Source organism: Argopecten irradians, chromosome 11 (genome assembly GCF_041381155.1).
Source record: "Argopecten irradians isolate NY chromosome 11, Ai_NY, whole genome shotgun sequence".
NCBI lineage: Eukaryota > Metazoa > Mollusca > Bivalvia > Pectinida > Pectinidae > Argopecten > Argopecten irradians.
In genome coordinates, this window is record NC_091144.1 from 36,863,071 (window position 1) to 36,888,176 (window position 25,106).

Genomic DNA, 25,106 nt, shown 5'->3' on the forward strand with positions numbered 1-25,106 from the left:
ATGCTGCCATACAAACCGCCTTTGCTTCGGATTTTTTACGAGGTTATCATTCGTGCCTATGAAGGCCGCCATTTTGAAACGTTACTAAGCACAAGATCAATCATAATCTACGTATGATAACATCCCAAAAATCCATCTTAACCTGTACATTTGTCTGAAATGTTGTTAAAATATATATTTTAGTTTTAATTTTTATACAAATTCTCATTTTAAAAATATTTCCCGTCAAAAACGAAATTTTCGCTGAAATATACGGAAAATCCCCGAATGATTCCGAGTGAACCGATACGACTAAATCGTACCGCGATACGTATCGTTTTCAAAATGAACCTGGATATATCGGTATACCGATTATACCGCACACCACTAGATAAAACATAATATTATTTGATTCTATTCTTAAAGGAATCGTTTTGGAGTAAGATTAAGGGATGAAGCAAAGGGATTAATAAATGAAAAGGTTAAACTCTCACTCTTAATTTGACGAAAATGGATTGAATCATCATTTTATCACCTACTCCGACAAATTGCTAGAGATATAGCTTGAAAAGACACTTTTAAAACAGAAAGTTGTCAGCAAAAATAACATCTGATCAGAAAAATAGCTGACCAATCAACTTTCATGTTATGGGAGTTTGTGTTTTGTGGGCAGATCCCATAGTGAGATATTATCATCATCTTGATGACAATCCATAGGCTAGCCGACAAATTTGTGAATTTGATGAAAGACGAAATTATCAATGTTTGAGGTTATATAGATTCAATGATATAATTGCATATTGTACGCAAGTTGTTGAAATATAAAAAAAAAAAATATAGAAAATAAAAAAATGAAAAAGAAGCAATATATAATAATGTTTTATAATAATTTATATGTCTTTTCAGGAACTACTTGGTAAGGAAAACATGCGCCAAGCTGGTATTGAAGACTTCACGCCATGGAAGCCACCGTCAGGATTTAACAAGCCTGATTTTACGCCACAGCCTCTGAAACGTAATGCTACACTCAGGGGCACCCTACGTAGACGAGTTTCGATGAGTGTGATGAAAAAGAAGATGAGACGATACCAAGATTATTCTCTTATTGATTCCAACTTACTAGAAAGTCTAGGCAGAGGATCTAACCGTTTATGTCATACAGGCTCCACAACCAGCTTCAAGGTTAGTTATATGATTCGGAATAAAATGATATGAAATAATGATATGACCATGTGTTCAATGTTGAAATGAAGTTTACCTATATTTTGAATTACTATACATGTTTTCAACTCGTCTTTCAAAACATGAACCTCGCACATCACACATGCAAGACATCATAAACTGGAGACTGTCCTTAAATGACCCTGGAAGTTGATTAATAATTAAAAGGATGTTATTTTAATCAAACAAACCATGTTTAGGCCTGGATGATCTCAAACCTACGTACCCAAAATGAATGATGTAGAATTGTGATAATATAAGCATTCCATTGAACTCCTGGTATATCATGTCACATACTGTTGAATAGTGTTCCTTTATTGTTTTATAATTATCTCCCCTTTTGGTTTATGATTATCTCCCCTTTTGAGCAGGATTTGCATGCTTGTTGATCTGGATCCTAGTGGTTCTTGTTTTTCTGATTATAATTTGCAGGATCCTTACATCATCCCTAAAGCAGATATAAGCATGGTGATGCTATCATATTACGATTACTTAATGTCAAGGTCAAAAGTCAATTGAGTGCAATTTTCCCCAATGGTTCTGACATTAGGGCAATTATATTAAGAGTTTATTCTCTAGTTTAAATACTAGAAATTTTCATATGCTTGATTAAATATCAGGGGCATGTACCTCTTGATTTTGGAAAATAGTTCATTGTTTTAATTTCTCCATTGAAATATGTGCATATATTTAAAAAACAAATTTTTTTTTTTCTGGAATTTGGAAAATATTTACATGATATTCCGGGAAAAACAATGGGGCTTTATTCAAACTCAAATGCTCCCCCCCCCACCAAAAATAAAATAAAATAAAAGTTTAAGTGATAGGCCTGGTTTGAGTCCAGTGATTTACACGACTTACCTAGAGTCCTTGACTCATGATTTTCCTGTGAGACTTATCAAAATTTGAACCCTCTATTATATAATGTCTTAGTTGGACTCATTAAAATTTGAAAATCAGTATTCTGGCCATGGACTTGCCTTAAAAAATCCTACATAAATTTCTCTTTGATATTTGATGTAATATGTACATGATATGATCAACTTGTATAGGGCTTGTCTAAATCTGTGGTTGAGGATTAAGTGTTAGATTGAGGCCTGGCGAGGAAAGAATAGAGATTCAAGTGGTTAAACACTTTATTATATATACCAGTACATAAGGGGTTTGAACTGAAAGCATCCTAAGGCTTGACCGCTTAATTAACATGAATGAATCTAAAATGCCTGATTTTTCACAAACTTTCTTTTAAATTATGTGTTGTGGTTTTGATTTAATATAGATTTTCATTTTACTTGAAAAGGTTAAAAAAAATTATAACAATGTGACTGTAAAAAATTGATTGTGCTAACAATTAATTATTATTATGATAAAAAATTATGAAAATTTTCAGGATACATCCCAGAAGTCTAAAGTCTAGTACATGTATTGGTATACTGTGTACCGTGTATATCAAAGTTTAGTAACATTGACAGTATTAGCAGGGGTTTCATTATCTTTCAGGAGAGGCGGTACAAATTGCAATTTCAGGGTGTACTTTTCTATACCATCTGTATTCTATCTAATGTAATTTAGCCCAAATCAGACGGTACCACTGCCAAGTCCAGGTACCGACTGATATTGAAACCCCTGTATTTGACATTAATTAAAAAAAGGTATTAATTAATCTATGAATTCTATAAGCAGAGGAGAACCAATAATTTTACAATGCTTAAAGGAATCCTGACGGAATATGTTGTTAGATTTGTGTAACTCTCTTCCTCAGACAGTTATAGAAGTTCCCAATCTTTATTCTTTCAAAAACTGCCAAAAAATCAGATGTCAAAAAATACTATATCACAAGAAGTTTTATCCTATAGCTAGTAGTCATAAGACATGCACAGATGTCAAGGAGTTTAAAGAAAAAGAATTGACCGTCAAATAACTTGTGCACCCCTGAAAAGTCATAATGAACTGATCTAGTCATAGATTTGGAAGAGCCTAATTGTGACTTCAGGGGTGAATAATGAGTTGGGCTGCATAAAAAAGAAATGCACGGAATTATATAGGTGACAAGAATATTTTGAGGAAAATGCTACCAAAATGACAAAACATTTTATGAATCTTAGTATTAATTGATATTTAAAAGATTAATGTACACACAAAATGTACCTCTCTAAACACATATGAAACCAATTCTAGCTTTCATGCATACACAGATTTATAATATATAATTTGTTTAAACTACTCATGTGACATTTTGGAAAATTTGTAGTGGCATATAATTATTTTACCATTTGAATTTAAGGGCCAATTCTCTTGGTGAAAAAAAAAGTACCTCGCAACCTACATCTGTAAAGTGATTTTAATGCTGCACAGACATGTCTATGTTGCAGTTTCTTTATTGTAATTATGTTATAAGGCTCATATTACGTCCCCACTGGCCCTACCCCTTGAGCTCCCTACCATCCAGATGTGGCCGTCTGCCACAAGGAGCACAAAGATCAAACTTCAACATCTACTAAGGATGAAATCTAATTCATGGAAGACTGACCTAGTCACTTTTTGAAAGATCATTTACCTTTTATCATCAAAGAACAGAATTTTGAGTTTTTGTATGTTTTTAAAAGAAATTTGAATTCTGGGCTGAATTATATTTGATAAATCACCCTTTTGGGGCCCCACGAACCTCTTTTGCTTTGCTGCTGCAACAGGAAACTTAATAAGTGAAGGGCTGTCTCAAAAGGATTTCTAGCATGACCTGGGACACACAAGCATCATAAGTCAATAAAAAAACCCTATTTGTAGCATGAATGACAAATGACTGAGAAACATTATAAAGTTTTTATTTGTCTATCAAACAGTGCTGAATTAGTAAAAATATAAGTTTTAAATATATAAAATCAGCTTTCAGTGAAGTCATCCAATTAAATGCTGTAAAATGTTTTTGAGATGACCCCTCTTTAGTTAGAGGCAGTGTGGGAATTACTAGTGGGAAAGCTGAAAAGTTCAGTAAAGACCTGTTTTGTTTATATGTTTATGTGGCAGAATGACACTTGAATTTTAGGTCTGTATCGGTCAAGGAAGTATTTAGGGTCCATCTCGCATATATCTTTACCTATAGAATTTTAAATGACAACAGGCTACATTGTTGTAAAAAACAACTTCCAGTGCCTCTAAATTGCGGACTGTAATTACAGCATGTGGGACTACTAGCTCTGAGTCCAATTTAACATCACCATGGAGGACTCAGTTTTTGTGATTGTAAGTATGAAGACACTGATTTTCTTAAAAATATATCATAATGCTTTGACTAAAATTATTTAAAGAGGAAATATAAAGCATGTCATATGGAATGTTCTTTTCTATGTAATAGAATTGTGTGCAGCAGCATGTTGAACTGGGACTTTCTGGCTACGATTTCTCAAAGAGAAGTACAGACTTAAGTCAAAACTAAGTTTTTCTCCTTGTAAAATGAATATGAAAAAATTACTTGAAGTCAGTTTTTTACTTAATATCCAGCAAAATTTATGTAGGATTTTTAAAGGGAATCCAGAACACTAATTTTCACAAAAAAAAAACCAACTGAAAAAAGATGAATTTTGAAAACATGTTTGTTTTAGCATATGAAATTTGACTTGTGTGCTATTGAATTTTCATTTGCTGTATATAAGTCTGTACACTGCCATTTATATTGAATAATTCGGCATGTTGGGGTGTAGCATGATGATGAATGAATTGATAACGGACATGATACCACAGGAGTTTGACGTTCTGTCAATAATAAATAGTATACATGTATAAAAAAAATACCCCTATATACTATATAAATATATATGGGTATTTTTTATATATGTATACTATATATTATTGACAGAACGTCAAACTCCTGTGATGATACATAATAGATCTATTTTGACAGTCAAGGTGTTGTGGAGCTACATATAGGATACGTATGTACATAGGAATCTATGATGTTACAGTAGATATATATATGTATACAGCGGAAGTTGCTTAATTCAAACTCAAAGGGATCGTGAGAAAAATTTTGAGTTGTCTGAGTGCTTGAATTTAATTCATGATGTTTTAATTTCATGAAAATATTCACAAATTTCATGAAAATATTCATGAAAAACCTTAAATATATTAATTAATTTCACAAAAATATTCATGAATAATTGAAGAATTTTCAATCATGAATACTGGTATATAATATTAATACATGAATATAATATTCATAAATTATATTCATGAACTTATTCATGTACTATTCATGTACTATTCATGAATTATTCATATTTATTCATGTATAATATTTATAGATATCTTGTAGGAGGAAGAGCGTCCTCAAATACATTGCCAAGTTCTTGAATTAAGTATGTACTACCGGGGGTAGTTCTGGGTTAAACTTGTAAACAAGGAAGATGTCAAAATAGTCTGTAAGCTGATGTGTCTATATAGATTTATTAACATCACAACAAATTTTTAAGCACAAACATATTAGCGGACAGACAAGATGTCTGAATCTACATTCAAGTGCTTACCAATATGTTGATACATTTGTATACAGTGGTATATCATTAGATTACGAAAAAAAATCCAAACCTAAAACATACATATCCTGTCTAATATTAAATATAACCCTAGAGACAAAGAAAAATAGTCTTTATTTTAGCCAGGTGGTGTTGTGTTGAAATTGGCCATTTAGGATACTAGAAAAGTGGTCTTATTAAGCAGGTGGTCTTTATACAGAGGTGGTCACAAAGACAGGTTTGAATGTATTGTCAATTGGCCTGTTTTCAGTCTTCTGCATTTTCACCCCGTATTAGTTTAAAAATCAAGATCATTGATCAAAAACACTCAGTTAATGCTGACATCTGGTCGTTTTCCCTTCATTGAGATTTAAACGAGATATAATGGTACATTTTCTTTTGTGTGCTTTAAAGACCAAGGGAGGTAACTCCCCCATGCTTTATGTGCTGTCTTTGTTTGACTGTACGGACTATTGATTTTTGAGTTTTTCTGTGCTGCAGCCATTGTCAAAGGCTTCCATCCCCAGTAATTATCCAAACTCCTATCTCAGACAGCAACAGCTCCTAGGGAGTTATATGTCCGCAACAAGGGATGGCAGCAACATGGTCAGAGATGAATTCAGGGACAGATAATAAATTTTGAAGACTTGTGATTACTAATCCAAATTGAAGGATAAAGATGTGGATCAGTGATGTTGAGAGCAACTGTGATAAAATGTTAATGTAATCCAAACACAAGAGGCCGGTGTTTACTCAGAGGTTACGTTCTAGTGTCTTCATCAGCTGTGTGTTTACATCTGGTGGTGTTTCAGCTGCTGGGAGCTATTTTAAGACATGGTCAGTGTGACCATAACACACCTATGACAGCTGGTCAAGGATGACCGATATAGAAGGGGTACCATGTCCAATTCCTGATCTCCTCTTAGGGGGGGCAGCCAGGACCAAGGTAACATTATATCAACATATCTAGAGATAAAAACTGAAGGGGTTCTAGTTCTGCTTACTTAATAAAATATTTCTTATATAGTATAATACATTAAAGAAAGATCCATGATTTGCTGAACTGCTTCATTAAGAAGCAAAATTGATATGATCCCGTTCTTTCTTCCATTGATTATTGTCAAGTTTCGAATTTGGGTTCTACAAATATTTTATGTTTTATCATCAACTGACTTTAAATGTTTATCAAGAATTTTTAAAAAATTTGTCGATCGAATATTATGAATACTTATTTGTAAACTGTTAAGTCAGAGACGTATGTATGTGATTGCCGATGTAATTCTCTTCTTGGATATGCTGAATATATGGCACAACTTCCATCCACATACGTCTGCCAGCAATTGATTATTATCGCTGATCGAGATATGAACATCCAATTGGCAAGTTAATTTTAAAAATGAATCACATGTGGAGCCCCGATACATTTGTGTTTTTATGGCTCATTACCATGAAGCCACATGGTAAATCAATTCTCCTTTACAAATGTGCCAGTAAGGCCATCTTCATATATATGTGTCAGCCATCTAGATGTAACAATGGTAATATGGATACCACAGAATTAAGTTGTTTGCCGTAAATTTTGAGACTTAACACCAAATCTCGACTAGGACGGGCCTATATATATTCAGAATATATAGATATAGGCTTGTCCTAGTTGAGATTTGGTTTTAAGTCTCAAAATTTATCGCACAGAATAATCCTGATATGAAGTGCAGTTTGGGGCCACTCGACAAGTCATCCTGAAAATCAGGGTGTATTCTGTGACACATTTTGTGGCCTATATATATATGTATATATATAAGGCCTTGTTACCAATAAAATTAGCAAAATTTTACCTATTTATATAATTGCACTAATTAGGGTCTAAATTTCCAACATAAATATATCTGTTTTACAATTTATGTACATATGTACTCAAACAATGAGAGAGGTATAACACAACGAGACACTTTTGAATCATTACGTCGATGTTGTGTCTATCAAAAGATTATCTATGTCATATATTATTGGATTAAATGTATGTGTATAAAATAAGACATGACAAACGAATCAGATGTACAGTAAGTACTTATGATATCCAATTACTTTAGAAATAATGAAATTATAGCACACTTTCAAGACACTCCTTAATCTCACTTATTTACGATGTAAAACTCTGAATTCTAAAGCCTAAGGTCCTGTTTTTCAGAACCTGTTTTTCAAACTAGATAATAGCCTTGAAAAATAGGAGATGAAGATTTTTTGGGGGGGAAGACATGATTTTTTTTAATAGTTTGTTAATAGAATTATCTTCTAAAGAATAAAAAAAAAAAGGAAGACAGTTTAACTGGTGGAAAGAAAGTAACTTAAGATGGCCCATTGGTTGATGTACGATTCCCAATGTAATATTTCAGCAGCAGACGGCAAATTGTAGAATTTCCAGGTCCAGGTGGCAGCTGTCTGTCTGTGTGTCCTGCACCCTATACATCTCCTCCCAGATTACCGCTGATGTTTATTTATGTTTTAAGGCTGACATGGTTGCCGTAAGGAGAGCTCCCCTCAAAATAAACATTGCTGCCTAAAACAGTTTTGCTCTTTTACATTGACAGATTTTGCTGGAAAAAACCTTTTAGATACGAGTGGGTTTTTTTTTGTGGTGATGGTTTAATGATTGAATTGGATCCCAGCTATATCACTCTGAGTGGATATGGAGTTACACAAGATTGCTAGGGATATGGATATACATATGTATACCTAAATAGTCAAATCAGCCAATGGGGTAGGGCAACTGGATCGGCAATCCTTACCTCCGACCCCTGACCCCTTGGTCTGATTCTAATACCCCCTTGTTCCACTAAGGGGCTGACTATTACTGTTGCCGCACCTTGAGGGAGAAGGTACATATACCGTAGTCGACCCAATAAGCGCCCAGGGTGCTTAAAAAATTGATAAAAATGAAAAGGTGCTAATAAGTCGAAATTATTGCAAATCCATACCGTTTTATGTCATTTTGGTCCTTGTTTATGCATGGGCAATTGAAATTGAGGCCTCATAAAGGGGGGGGTCGCTTATAGGGACATGGGCGCTTATTGGGTCGAATACGGTAATATGATAAGGTTGTACCAGTAAGTCCCTAGGGGTGATAAATCGATATTACCGGTACAAACAGCCCAAGGGTTGTTGGGACTCGAAAATATATTGTATTGAGTAATTATATAACACTATAAACACTTTCTATAAACAATGATATTAAGTCTAGAATATTTCCACCAACAAATAACACACAGTCCTATATTACAGGTACCGGTATTGTCTTGTAGTTACCTACTGGTGCTCTTAGCATTAACAAACATTAAACTTTAAAAGGTGAAAAAACACCCACCCTATCTCTTATATTTATGCGAGAGCTTTATTCATTAGAATTACTCGGTTTGATGCTTTAGACTTGTTCTGTTGTCAAATAAATCTGTCTGCCAGTTGGTCGCGGAGTACATTGAACTTCGACCTCTATGAACTCTTAACCTTAAATGGTAATGGTCCGAATCGGATATATTTGACACTATCAGTCTTTTTTTTATCAAATTAATGGTTATCGATGTCTAAATTTTCACAATGAAATCCTAATGGATTAGTAATACCCATATAGTTTTAAAACTTCGGAACTATGTCCTCATCATTGTGTATTTACACAAATGTGGGTATTTACAAAAATTTCTCAAAAAAAAAAAAAATTGCTCTGTTGTTAATTGTCAGGCCATTCTAGTATTGTAAAATCTCATGTAAAATTGACACCTTCAGTCACTTATGTACGGTATTACATACATGTTTTGAATGTTGAATTTTTGTTGCCGAAATTTTCTCTTCAAACTAAATCTTTCAGATTGCTTTACTTTCTGGCATTTGCAATACATCCCAGTTCATTCAAAATGTTTTAAAATGTTAGCAAGGACTACATGCAATGTTGATGTGTAATATACTTCTGTGACAGATGTGTACTTTAACAGGGGTTTCAATATCAGCCGGTACCCGGTATATTTTGCCAGTTGAATCTGGCTGAGGTACCGCCTAATTTAAGCTAAATTACATTAGATATCATACAGATGATATAGAAAAGTACCCCCTGAAATTGCAATTGTACCGCCTCTCCTGAAAGATAATGAAACCCCTGCATTAACTATTTTCACTTTGGATAGATTGAGATGAGTGTTTAGAAAAATATTTGAAAGTTACCAATGCTTTCTGATAAATCTGAGTATATATGGAATCAAAAGAACTGTACAAGCATGGCTATGAAATATGAATTCAGGAAGCACATTGCATTTATTCAACACATCAATTTTCATTCATTTTACATAGACATATATTATCCCATTTGGTAAGTCTGAAAAAGAAAGAATAAAATCTTCATATTGCTTTAAAAATTACCACAGTTCACAAACATTTTGAACTATTCACCCCTGAAATTTCATAATGAATTATTCCAGCTTTGAAAATCAGAAGAGTTCAAATATGTATTTAGGGATGAAAGGGTTAAACAGAAAGTGTAGATTGTCCTCTCTAATTAAGATGCAGTGATTGGTGGACCAAGGGCGTTTATAACACCAATACTGTGTATACCTTGGATAAATGTTCTTTGTTAATCGTCAAATCAGTAGATCAACACCCAGATATTATATACCTGTCGGGGTTTGGTCACAGTGGTGGTGCTAATTGATCACCTTTCGGCTAAATAATGGGGCTATTCATCGAGTCATATCCTGATAAACTTCTAATTATAAGTCCATAGGTAACAGAACTGACATCTTGACTTCAAAAATGAATATGAAATTGAATATCAAAGGTAATGGTGATACAGTTTTGAAACTGTCTGACCAAGTTCGTTGACATTGACTACAAATGTGGAGTGAGATTGGATCTCTTCAGCGAATGATTTACACCTTTCTGCTAAATAATGGGACCTAATCATGAAATCATATCCAAAAAATCCTAAAGAAAAGTCCATAGGTATATAAGAGATGGTATTATAACTTTACAAATGAATATGAAATTGATGAATATTAACGGTAAAACTGTCTAACCAAGTTTAGTCACAGTAATTACAAATTGGAATTTGAGATTGAAACACTGCAGTGAATATGATTTATATATATGAAGGCAGTCGATTGTGTGTTATGAATTTCCAGAAAAAAGACATTTGCAGCTACATTTAGTATGTGTGTGTGCTATTGGTATAGGTGTATAGTGAAAGGGATATATAGGTGCTGTATACCTGATGTAAATTTCAACCAGGTGTATTACTGTAATAACATAGAGTTATCTAAAGACGACCGACTGCTACCATACTTCTGGGCTTATATACATGGCCATTCAAAGTCTGCTGGACAGCTTATCTTTTGTGGACTTTTTACGGGTCACGGGTTCAGGTAAACATTCAGTACAAGGTGGTGTGGGTGTGGAGAGTCCGTACAAGGGGCTAGGACGGCTCCAAGGGGCCACAAAGGATTTCAGACCTATTGGTACTGTTTGGTGAAGGGCCAATATTCGTCTCATATCCGGTGTACCTGGCCGATGATGTCAGAATTTTATCTCGGTAGGTCGTATGTTATTGAAAAGGGAATCTATTGATATGAGCCTTAACAGTCTGACACCGATGTGATTTAAAGCTGCTTTTTACCGGCGCAGGCAGACGTTGACTTTATGTCGGTGAAAATATTCAGAATTGGGAGAATACTGCATTGATGGATTATTAATTATACTACTGTTACATTGAATACTACATTGATGGAATCCTACATTGATGGAATCCTACATTGAATTGATATTCAGTCGATCGAAGACAACAAATTGATACCATTCAGTTGTTGAGGATTTTACCTTTGACACATACGGAAAAAAACCTTGTGTATCGGTGCAACAGATGTTCACATGTTTTTACTGCCACAAAGCAGATTGTTGAATGAGAAGCAGGGAGTGATTTTTTTGTGTGTCAATGAAAGTTTTTTCAACCAATATCCAACTGTGTAATTAGTGTGTATCGGATAAGTCAACGATTTCGGAACAATTAACAGGATAGGTTGTAGATACCAGTGCATGTGGAAAGAGATTCCGCCCAGTGATAAAGGGGTCGCCCTGATAAACCGTACAACAGATTGATAACAAATCGTGTATCTCACATGTGTAGACTTTAATAGTCGTGTTTTACCTGTGTCCATGTTTTACCTGTGACCGCGACATTTTCACCTGTGTAAGTGTATACTTCAAAGACGGTGTGTGGGATGATAGGGTTTTTACTCAAGTACGTATAATACATACTCATGAGGTGATAATTCATTCAAAAAGATAAAATCACATTTAAAAAAATCACAAATAAGCTAATTTTGAATCTTCTATTTTACGGTAGTTTTTATCAAAACATTTATTGACTTTTAGTGAAATTCATATTTTGCTGAAGCTTTTTGTGATTCAGCGTTGTAAATTAATGTCGGTTTTCCTCACAGTATTGTATTTACTCTGGGTTTTATGTACTGTCGGTGCTTATCACCAAACTCCTTGTAAAACGGAGATTTATAAATGCAATGACTCTTGATCTGGCTATTGTATTGATTGTTTGTTGACATTAGGTGTGTGTGTCCTGGGGTCAAAGGTCGAATCTTAAGTACATATTATGACAACCTCGAGCTCTTTATAACTGACCAGCACATGGCAGTGTTTAAACAATGTTTGATCGTGGGCCGCTAATGTTTGTTTTCATTCTGTTATCAAATCCCAGTTAATACTTTAAAATATTAGTTCTTGGGTTTTTCTTTCAATATGTATTTTATTTAACATCTTAAATTATCCAGTTGTTGATGATAAGGGAATACATAAGTTAAAAATGAATACCACCCAAAATTAAAAGAAAATCTAACAAAGTAGTCTTTAAACATAGGTCATATTTGTGTTAAAATTGTCCATTTGGGAACCTAAGAAAGTGGTCTTATTAAGCAGGTGGTCTTATTATAGAGGTGGTCGCTCAGACAGGTTTTACTCTATTTAGTACATCAGAGGTTTTTTATCGCCCAGTTTAACATTTATTGACATAAAGATAGTTATCATGTATCATATGATCTGACAAGAGGCAGAAGATTGATTGATATATATTAATATACATGTAGGTTTCGGTTGTTTAGGTGAACAGGAGATTCTTTTGTTAGTGTGGTATATAGGGTTAGTCAGACTTCCGACGTTGTTGATATCAGGGGTGATACTAGACCAACAACCTCCATCTTTTTATTGACTCATCGTGTCAGATCCGCCTCGGTACAGGTAGACAGCGATGACAACTTTGATATTCACTACCAGCAGCAGACGACTTTGTCCGCATAAGTAAATATAAAGATTTTATGGCTATCGTTTTAGAAACTGTCTGAGAGCTTTGTTTGATGGTTTGTATCTGTTTTATGTCCTATTACCAACCAGCTCGGTCATTTAAGGATGTGCCAGGTATAGGAGTTGAAATTAGGAGTACCAGGAGAAAAACCACCAACCTACGATCAGTACTCCCGAGAGGTGTCTTGAGAGATGAACTGATTACCTAGGTTTAGTCTAGATCTGTTCTGAAGTTTTCTCAGATTTATATTTGTTAATCATTAACTTGCCCTAGAAAATAGTTTGGTAACTCATCTGTCATAAGCAATGGGTGTTATTCCTTTTCTGCCATAAACAATGAAATGGTAGAAGTTAATCTCCTTCAAGTTATGTCCATAATCATTACTACTATTAAAAAATCATTAAAGTCAATATATCTGTCTCTAATTGCAAGTTTTTATCTTCATAACTATCCTGTGGCAATTGGAAACAAAATCCACCTAAGAATAAGGATAGTCAATTTGGAATTTCTTAAAAAAAAAAAATATATCTGAATATTTTGATTATTTTCAAGATGTTAGTGTACATAGTTTTGTAACTTTCACTGAGAGATATAAGAACACCACAAACAATAGCCATCATTATCTCTCTCTATATATATTTTTTAATCCATATTAATTGTTCTTATTAAACATTAAAAATAATTAATTAAATCTTATTTTCTATGACCCTATTAGTGTATGAAGTTTTGTAACTTTCACTGACATTACATGAAAAGAAAATCACAAACAATAGCCACTTATTGTTATCAATATGTCCATATTAATTATCCTAATTAAACATTTTGTAATTAATTGCCCTTATTAGATTATGTAGATGTGATAATGGCTCTTTTCGTCTGCCTGGTGGGACACTTAACCCTGATTAGGATAGACTTGAATTTCCTGTTTCTGACTAGTTGTTTCCCTGAGGCCATTGTCCACAGTACAAACCTTTTGTCAGTAACAGTTGGAGATAGTTTCCTGGTTCCTATCACAAATGTTGATCAGAGATTTTAAAAAATGGCAGTGGAAAGATAAAGGCTGATGCAGGAAACTCATTAAAGTATTTATCTCGTGGCTTTTTTGTGGAATTTCACTGACGTTTTATCTGCTTGGAGGAGAAGATGTTGAATACTGTGAAGAAGTAATTAATCAGGACAGGGGGATCTCTTACCTATGATATATATACTTGGGTGTGTTGATATAGAGTTGGGTATCGGCCAAAATCTGCTACCCCCAGACACACGGTTCTATATTGTTGAACAAACCTAATGTTTCCCCCGAAGAATGTTTGTTCCTGGCATGTTTACATGTGTAGAAGTACAACAACGGTTCTGATGATCATTTTCTGTTTTAGCTATCTCAGTACCACACAGAATATCCCTGGCAAATCTACCTGATTGCGCCCGTCTGCTTCTTCATCGAAAGTTACAAACTCAATGACTTTTTCCCAAAGATTTCCTGATAAGATGGAATTAATTTTGTGTTGTGTCGACATTGAGATGGTAACATAGTGACTTGGCCTACCAGAGAATGGGTTTACAACACTCTGTTTTTTCTGTGCCGATTTAAATATCACTGACTATTTTTTCGTGTTATCGCATTTTGAGTGTAATTTTGGATGTTTAGCGTTAATGATTATGGGAGTGACTACATAATATAAAAGTTGGAGTAAACCGTAATCATGGATAAATGTTTGCCAATCGGGGCGTTGGCGCATTCGTCCAGCTCGACGCCCAAACCTGAGGAGGAAGTTACCTCCCCTATCATCCTGGAGGATCTCAGTCTTTTCTACCTTCGTCAGTTAGTGGCTAGTCTGAAGGTAAGGGGTACTTCAATGATAATTAACACATCATATCTACGACAATAGAGTTAAGTAACGGTACTTCAGAGTCAATGATATACACTGCATATTTGTATCTACGAGTATGGCATTAACATATCTAACACCATACTTGTAGATACAAATATGCAATATGCTGCATTGTTAAGAGAAGCTAAGTGAATGTAAATCATGAGTAAATCATGAAATAAAATAAAAAGGATGTAATGTTGATTATTGAATTAAAAAGTCAATAATTAGCTGTTCATGATGATCATAATTGAGTAAAAGAATTAATCTTTGAAAAAGTTATGGTATTATAATCATGAAACCATGTAACTCTTCAGTATTGAATAGTGGTACTGATAGTTTCATGGCTTGTGCAAGTCTAACATGTTTGACATATACCATATTTGCTGAAATAAGCACCCTCCTCCTTTAAGTGTCCCTCTCCTCTCGTCTGGAGAAGGAGTTATTACCTAGTTTTTTAAATGGCCCAATCCCATTGATTGGTTTTACAACTGCGTGATGATTGTAACATCAGAATTTTATCCCATATTACATGAAATGCATGTGATATGGCGCATGTGTATAAAATTGTGCGAGTCCATCACATGTGAATCAGGACTTCAACAAAAAGAAGGCAGATGTATGTTAACTGTGACAGCTGCTCCAAGAGTTGAAATATGGCTGACCTTTTTTTAAGCATTATTTCTCCTTTCTTACAATTTATAAGCACCCTGGGCGCTAATTAATGCAAATACGGTTTGTTGCAACAGTTGAATTGCTAGTGATATCAATGGAAAACAAATAACATACATACTGATTGTACAAGCCTTAATGAAGCCTTTTATTAAAACCAATTAAATTATGACATGCAGGTGTAACAAGATTTATTTATGCCTTCAATTTAATTTAAAAAATTTAGGAATGTGAATTTGTCATGACAAATAAAAAAACAGGTCTCCTGTCTCACAAAACATCAATTATTTCAGTAATATCACCGCATTCACTGACTTTCCCTGAAACAAGTGAGCCATTCTCACCAGGATATTTTTATTTACACACAGTGCAGTAACCTGCCTTATGTTACTAATGTATTTTGATTGGCGTTTTTTTTATTAAGTTTTAATTCCATCCAGACGGTGCCATATTTTAGACATGAGAATTTCATGGCGTGATCCGTGACTCTTGAGCTGTGACAAAGTGACGCTGTCAAACAATCTGTGCAATGCTAACAACAGTAATTTGCTTAATTAACTCTAAATTGATTCATGAGTGTCCTAAAGGACATTGCAGCATGCGACCTTCACTGGGCCTCCATGTTCCCAAGGACACGTCTGCTGTGACATGCTGTCGTCTGCTATCTGTATCTACTGTCCTCTGTTAACTGATTATTGCATAGCTCATATTATATGGAATCTGTTTTATAATTTGCTGGTATTTAGCAGTTTCCACATGGCTAACATACTGTTTTAAGACCTCTGTCCTACCAATTAATATTATGATGACCAAGAATGTGCTTCTTTTATGGGAAAGTGACTTTAATATTATGATGACCAAGAATGTGCTTCTTTTATGGGAAAGTGACTTTAAGATTTGTTTTTGTCAATCACTCTTTGTATATGGGTCTAGTTCTAGTGTTTCACATATCAAAATTGGGTCATTGTGACCTATATATTGATATTTGACCTCAGTTTAAGCAATATAGGAAAATATCCTTTTAGAAATTTTGTACATCTAGGCTATGAAAATACAACTTTCTGGCTCATTTGATGGGAGACTTGAAGTAGTGGAGTTATCTTGTTATTTGATGAAGAAAGCAGAAGACTTCTGATAAATATGGACAATTTGTCTTTAAGATTCTAACAACTTGCATTGTCAGCTTTACAGGGCATCAAGTAGACCCCTGAGAGTATGTTTTAACGCCCAAAAATCAGATTTGACTCTTGAGCTTGAAACACAGGTCTATTTATCCTATGTTTTGACTCTTGAGCTTGGTGATATTTCACTTCTGAAACTGCTAAAGGTCAAAGGTCAGCTGGATGTCTTGCTTTAAATATTACAAACTTTAAAATGATCAACTCCTCATATTACTGTATTCTGAGTCTTCTTGTGAGTACTATGTAACTACAATATTACTTGTGAATACTGGCACTTGTCTTACCCGACTCCCTATGTATTCCAGTGTAATCACCAATAATATAGCATTTTCCTTATTAATTCATTGTAATTAAAACCTGTCTTAACCAGAAACCTGTATACTCAGGATACCTGTCTATTCTGACATAGTTGACTTAATTAAAATCTGAATTATCTGGAAACCTGGCTATACCGACCAAATATCCCATTCCCAGTGACGGTTACATCCAGTTACAATTAATATATTCTACCACAATAGGCAGTGTTATTCAACTCTCAGGGTATCAAATAAATGATGCAGCTGTTGATTAACAATTTGTTTATACCACAAGTGGTATAAACTCTGTACGCATTCTGATTGGCTGACACGATGAACTTTGACCGAACTACGTCTTTCTCAGTGTCGTGTCTTCATTTGTCAACGTCATCAATAATCGAGTGACGTCATGCTATGCTGTGATCACTGCTTGGCGCCAAAACTGCTGTTGGATAGGGTACTTATCCTTGTCTATTTTTATCGGCTAAAAGCAGATAATTGTGGTAGAAACAGGTCACACAACACGTGGTTGTTGGATATGGAATTTATTCCACACTCGCAAGTTATTTTTTAAAAGTTACAAAAGACAATCGCTAAAGCTCGTATCTTTTGTATCTTGTAAAAAATAACTCACTCGTGTGGAATAAATTCCATATCCAACAACCACTCGTTGTGTAACCTCTATACCACAGTGGATTATTTATATGATCTATACATTTTTGATGATTATGCATTACTCCAACAGCCTGACTTATAACTTTAATGCACATATCCGGTCCACAAAATAGAAGTTTTACAGCTATTCTTCTATAATACAGCTAAAGCTTTTACCATTGATTTCAGATTTGGGTTTAAAGCTGAGTTTAAAACCTGCACATGATAAGAATCAATAAAGCACATTTCATTGGTCTAGTTTCCCAGCTGTACCTGTATAAGCAATCTGATTAACATAAAGATCCTTATAATCACTCTGTCCATTGAGGATCTGACAACATCCCATAAGGGGTCACGTTCATGTGACCTTTATACCACCAATACTTTTGATCAAATGCATTTTCTCCACCAAGCCACACTAAATAAAAACATTTAAGTCCCAGTTCACATTTACATTACACTACTGTAAACATGAATATTTTTGCGAATACTTAAAACTTGCACGGTGTTGTTAAGTTAAATTATATCCTTCGAAGTTAAGGGGGCGTATATTGGAATTGGGTTCTCCATCTGTCTGTCAGTCCATCTGTCTGTCTGTCTGTCTGTAGACACAACTTTGTCCTGGGAACTTCTCCTAAACTACATGACAGATTTTGATAAAATTTGGTACAAAAAACCCTGACATAAAGGACAGTTGAGTAAACTTTAATGTCCCCTATTTATGGCGTTATTACTAAATTTGTTTACCGGCAGATATTAGTCGTCCACTCTGGCAACATTTCTAGTTATTTTCGTGATAGATAGACTTTAAGATTTTTAACAACAAATTTCATACGTAAATGAAAATATTACATGCAGGGGAAATTTTCGCAATTAAGAGACCTTGGCGTAATTAGTGTAAATTTTCACATTTACAGTTATGTTGTGTTGTTTGGTTGAGTTGACTACAGACACAAAATTGATTTCGACAGCTCATGCAAACTACTTCTTCTCCTTAAATTCACTTCCAAGATTTTGGAAGTAACAATTTGATTGGTCAATTTGAAAGGTCAGCAAAATGTGACCTCTAATTGGATGGTGTCAGATCCTTTATTATAAGGTTCTGTATTTTAATTAGATTGCTGTATAAGAAGTTATAATATATTAAGTTTAGTAGACTCACCATCAGTCTCTAGAGTAATCATGAACAACGCTGAAAGTTTCTAACTAGAGGGAGATAATCTAGTAATACTGTATTTAGAATTCTGCTAAGAAAAAACTGCATGGACAGCTGTTTTTATGCATAGATTATTCAAAGTTTTACCACATGGTCCGGCTGACATTGAAGTTAAAAATGTTTGAACCCCCATCCCCCCTACCCCCCTTTCCCTTATATATATATGTCATGGTGTTGCTTCTAAGTGCAAGTTATTTTAAAGCCGATCAAAGCAGACACGGGAAGTCATTTGAATTCAAACTGTTAAATGCCATATAAATGAAATTTCTATAATAACCAGCATGTGTTCCAGAAAAAATTGCGAAGCAGCTCCCAGGTAGTTAGGTGAAAAATCATACATGTACAATGTTATCAGAAAATGTACTGTAACATACAGCAATGAGAGTGATAACTGTGGAAAAAAACTCAACTGATTTGTTGAATACATGAGGAATTTAATTTTATGACCCAGATATGAATGATAGGATATATATATATATGTTATAGATTTTAGAAGGGGTGTGACTAAATCCTAGGATCTGTGTGACCCAGTTATAGGGATGGTATTTTATTTATTGGCAGTACCGTGGGTTATATGGTACATATACCTTCTCTATATATAACGTCTCTATCAGTCACAGCTTATATTAATATTTCCCATCAGAATCCTGACTGTTAGAACTTCCCACATTGATACAATCTCTGCCCAATATATACTGTATTGACCCAATAAGTGCCCATGTCCCTATAAGTGCCCCCCCCTTTTTGAGGCCTCAATTGCAATTGCTCAGGCATAAATAAGGACCAAAACTACATAAAACGGGATTAATTTGCAATAATTTTGACTTATTAGCACCCTTTCATTTTTACTTTTTTTAAGCGCCCTGGGCGCTTATTGGGTCGAATACGGTAGTAGTGTTTAAAAGAAATGACATTCTTTATATGAAGGAGGGCTTTCTATGGAGGGACAGGTTTAGCTTGATCATGTTGATTACATAGTTTAACCTCCATGCCAGGGTCATGTCTGGTTTGAAAGTTGAAAAAAAGCCACAGAAATAAAACAAAAAACCTTGGTTAGTAGCTTGTAATTGTCCCACATGGGATTCGTACTTGTGACCCAGAGGTGGAAAGCTTGTGGTCGGGGAAATCTTAACCACTTGGTCACCACAGCTCATTGGGATGCTACCATTGGTTTATGAGTTATATCTAAAGTCTGTGGAGATATACAACGTATTGTACATCTAACCACTTGGTCACCGTGGCCATATATAAATGAAGTGAGAAAGGACTATTTCTGGGATGGGGAGGGGTACTATATATTTAGTTTCCAGAATTCATGGAGGGACATATATATCTGAGGGTTTGGATTATCAATAGATATATGGAATTTGAAGAGGCATTATAGTGATGTCTATGAGATATGCCTAGACATAACTATGTCATTTATTCATTGATACAATTTAACAACATTGATGTTTGAGTGTAATGATGACTGAGGACGATTGTTAGGCCTATCTCGTGTTTTATTGTTGTGTATAATGAACACAGCCACACAACAGCTGATCTTTACACGAGGACAGATGGTAGACTTCCACAGCTTCATTAGCTTCATTGAAATCTTCAACTTCAACTCATTCACCCCTGAAATTTGATAATGGACTGGTCTAGTCTTTTATTTAGAAGATTCTAAATGTGTCTTCAGGGATGAACGAGATAATAAGGAAGCAGAATAGACAAAACTGTACAATAATTAACAAGAGTGAAAAGGTCCATTGGTCTATAGTAGACCAGAGATATATTGATAAAGCTCATAAATATCTCAACTCATTCATCCCTGAATTTGCATATTGGACTGATCTAGTCTTTGATTTAGAAGAGCCCAAGTGTGTCCTCAGGGGCGAATGAGTTAATATGTGTGTAGTGGCTCAGTGGTGAAAGTGTCGGACATTCTACTAATGTTGATTGACTAAGGTGTGGGATACTTTGCAACTTCAGTGGTCAGCATCAGAAGTGTACACATAATATTACTATACTCTTAAGTAATTAAGAAACTATATTTATCACATAACAGGCCCTTTCAGCTATGTCATAAATAGTTTAAGATACACATGTAATAACACTATTGTGAAGTCACAAGTAGTTTTGACGTTACAATCTATATGTTTAAATCAAAACTTTGTTGCCACTAGAAAAAAACATTCATATTCATACCATGTAAGCTGCTTTCACTACGTTCTGTCAGATATCGTACAGAGCTACCTGACGTCGACTAATACCTCACTACAGAGAAATCTAGCTTTCCTCAATCTCCTAAATCTCGAAGAGGTTATTGATACTGGCCACAGTTTCATCAACGATCCTGAACTTTAAAGTGAATAGTCGGGCAAAGACAACCAGTCTAAATGCGTTCATTGGCCTTCCAAATGTTCTCACATATTAGAACGATGGTCAAGTTCTGCTTACGTTGCTCAGTTCTGACCATTGAAATAACTCTTTGAAAGCGAGGCTGCGTGGAAATGTAACCACGGATATAGTCAGTCGGGAGGACATTTTAGGGATCCTAAAACTGTAAATTAATTTCTTCGCATGCAGAGAGGTTTTGATGGGAGATTTTATTTTTCTATTCCATAAGAAATTATACATGATACACTCACACCATTTTTACTAACTTTAACTTTCCTTGCCCGGCTGTTCACTTTAAGGAATTACTTTACTTAAAATTCTCCATAGGAAAGTATTACAGAAATTACGGAAAAACTTGTGAAGATTTTCTGTATAATTTCTTAAAGGAACATCCAGCATGACAACCTGTTTACATATTTACTTTTTGTTAAGTTTGTTTATATGTTTGAATTATTGTATTGGTTTGTCTCTGAATTAATTTAAATTTGCCTGTCATTTGCATGTATACCGTATTCATATCAAACTTTAAAATATCTGTGGCATTGTATAATTAAGTAACCACCTATTAAAGGTTATTTAGTACTCCGAGCTATGTAATGTGCGAGGAAAGTTGTCAAAATCGGCTGCATGTGGAAGCCTTATTCAAGTGCCATATTGAATTACTTAATGAGATTTATAAAAAAAACAGTCCATATAAAATAGCCATTAGCAGAATTATTTTACCACAAAAATTTCATCTAACTTTCATTTATTATAGGATAGTAAGAAGAATCTTTCAAAATCATTGTGATGTAAGAAAGGTGACTTTAGGGTCTAGTTTCAGGAGAATATTTTAAACTGTGCATCACATTAATTAGGAAAATTGACATGAAAGCTTGTCATCACAGCAATAGTTCATACACAGGAATTCGAATCTCACAGTATTTGTAACGTTGTGCCATGGGAGAACGGGTCAGTTATAATATACTGGACTTCTCAAAAGTACTTGATAACACGAATTACCTAAAGGTACCTGCTAATTCTTTAAATTTGTGTTTTGAAGATTTCAAGTCATTTTGTGGAAAGAAATATTTCCAATTTAATAGTCATTTTAGCAATAATGCTAAAACAAATTTTCATATTTAACCCATTCAACCCTTGGAGATGCATTTAGAATCATCTAAATCAAAAGCTGGAATTGTCTATTTTGGGATTTGAGGGGTAAATGATTTTACCTGTTCAACCCTGGAAATGCATATGAACTAACCTAATTCAAAGGTTGGAACAGTTCATGATATTTTTTCAGGGATGAAATGGGTTAATATACATGGTTAAAAAAATTCATGTTGTACAGTACATGCATGCTGGTATTGTAAAGATATTCTGATAATAATGATATGTAAAATGTTTTGTATAATAAGATGTAATTACGACGTGAAATTGTTTTATTTTCCAGGACACGGATCTACAACAAAAAATTGACCATGAGGTTAAGATGCGAGAAGGAACAGCCAAATTGTTGGCTGCGACCAAACATCCGGCCCAGATGTTGGAAGCCGCACGGAATCTACTCACATCGAACACACGAATCATCGCCTACATGACGGAACTCCAAAAACGGAAAACCGCGGAGGTCCTCGGCAAAAACATGTACGTGTATACGTCCTAATATAATAATAAGATATGTGTTTATTAGTATAAATATTGGCAAACCAGATACGGAGGGGAGTGTCCCAAGAGAGTCAGGGGAGTAGTGTTTGGTTGGGGATGTCCCAAGAGATTAGGGGGAGGGGTGATCATTATGGTAGTTACGACATACATTTCCATTCTAAAGGATTCTAACCATATGCCGATTTTAATTTTAATTCCATAGAAATCTTTCTAGTTATCATAACCGTTAATAAATTTGCATAATGGATGGGGAAAAAAAACCTGTGATGGCTACTGATATCAACGTTGATTACACACGCACACAGAATGTTCCTATGTAACAAATATATAGATTTTTCTACTGTATTTCTAGGGTCTGCCCAAGGGCAACTTATCTGGAATGAATCACATTTCTGATTCAGTAGCAATAGTATTCCTGTCCTCAGAAACAGAATCCATTTTGGTGTATATCACAACATCATTGCATTATGAGCAAAAAAACAGCAATTCGTTAATTAAGACCAATTATCAGTTTCAAAATCATCTATGGTGTAATTGGACCACCTGACTTCTGTTTTACTGCAGAAAGTGCATTAATTAGACCCAGGGTAATTAGCATCTTTGAAGAATTATCAATTAGACAATTTTTCGTTAGCAGCTGCTGTCCTAATTACATTGTTTTCTGTTTGCAGGTCGATGGATGGTAACCAAGTTCCTTGTAAGGCCAATCTTAATGTGTCTGGTAGGTATTCTGTAGTCTTCAAATAGGGTTATCATATTCATTGAAATGAAACTTTAATTACTAGGCCTATCATATTCATCATAATTAAACTTCTAATAGGGCTATCATATTCATCAAAATTAAACTTCTAATAGGACTATCATATTCTTTGAAATTTATAAGAAATTTGAAAATGAAGGGGCATTAATAGGACAAAAGTTGGCCTATTTTTTCACAATTGTTTTTGCACAGAGTAAGCTATTAATCAATTTAGAAAAGAAATCAAATAAAGTTACCAACACAGTTTTAGGTTTTCATTGTTTAAGTCTGTATTTAAGTCAACATAAGTGAGCTTATTGGGTCAAGTCTGTATTTAAGTCAACATAAGTGAGCTTATTGGGTCAATACAGGATTGATAGAAGGTTCAGACCTCAGAAATTTTAGAGTATAAAAATTACTGATGAAATTGCCCCCTCCTCCGTTCTCCTGAATAGCAGCCAATGTGGAATGATTATGTAACGTAATACTGGTAATCAAATTAAGTTTCAGCTGTTGGGCTTGGCACAGAGATAAACCCACCAAGTACATATCCTAGTTGAATGTTTAATGATTTTTAATGAGGATAATATTAGTGTTGGCAGGGTCTTAAGGGTGGTTCAGGGTGATGGGTATTACCATATAGCTATCTTATCTGATTCAATCAACGTTTTATTTGTTACAGACATCCGCATACCTTTGATGTGGAAGGACACCGACCATTTTAAAAACAAAGGAGGTAATTAAAGTTTGGGGAGGAGTTTTCACTCATCATTATTTGTCTTTCAATTCTTCTGTCTTTTGATCAAACTGTCAATTTTAGCCTCAATGTCTTGAAAAGTTTAGCAGACAATTTTCTCATGTGTGGTCAATTATATTCTTCGCAAAAAGAATATCTTAATATATGTATGCATGTATTAATATATGATATAGATTAATTTGTACAGAAGGTTTGTAAATATGCAGATTTCTTAAGGTTTGTTGACCTTTCTCTGAATTGTGTTTGTGATCTTGGCCACAAGGTCAAAGGTCAAGTAAGTGTGATGAAGATATATGCCAAAATGGACTACCAGTAAACAGTGTATGAGCCACATTCTGTAGGTTTGTTTCATAGTTGAGTTTTTCACTATGTCTTTGTAATATAAGACATTCTGCAAAACTTGGCTATCAATGTTCTTTATAATTTAACAAAAAAGGAAAATAAATTTTCTGTTTATACAGTTTTCTCACTCTTATTTGCAGATTATCGACGCTTTGCAGTGTTTTGTTTGGTACGAATTGGCACCGATTTGTACGACACGTCACTTATCAGTAATGTGGACAGGAGTATGACCGACCTCTCTTTTGATGATGTCATCAGTTTGTGAGTATTTCTGGATTTTATTGACCATG

The 25,106-nt window shown here is 34.5% G+C and overlaps 1 protein-coding gene across 6 annotated transcripts in view; it reads left to right on the forward strand.

Annotated features, from left to right (window-relative positions):
* LOC138335455 (rhotekin-like) overlaps nucleotides 1–25,106 on the forward strand; it is a 35,168-nt gene that overhangs the window by 1,438 nt on the left and 8,624 nt on the right. Inside the window, exons 1-6 of one of the 6 annotated variants that reach the window (XM_069284548.1) lie at nucleotides 10,974–11,982; nucleotides 14,433–14,897; nucleotides 22,764–22,957; nucleotides 23,650–23,699; nucleotides 24,400–24,453; nucleotides 24,957–25,077. In XM_069284548.1, coding sequence (XP_069140649.1) covers nucleotides 14,760–14,897; nucleotides 22,764–22,957; nucleotides 23,650–23,699; nucleotides 24,400–24,453; nucleotides 24,957–25,077 — 557 coding nt within the window. In that variant the 5' untranslated portion in view covers nucleotides 10,974–11,982; nucleotides 14,433–14,759. Of the gene's footprint in view, nucleotides 1–885; nucleotides 1,162–4,145; nucleotides 4,441–6,231; nucleotides 6,655–10,973; nucleotides 11,983–14,432; nucleotides 14,898–22,763; nucleotides 22,958–23,649; nucleotides 23,700–24,399; nucleotides 24,454–24,956; nucleotides 25,078–25,106 lie in introns of those variants that run through there. The other 5 variants (XM_069284549.1, XM_069284547.1, XM_069284551.1 and 2 more) reach the window with 5 other exon arrangements.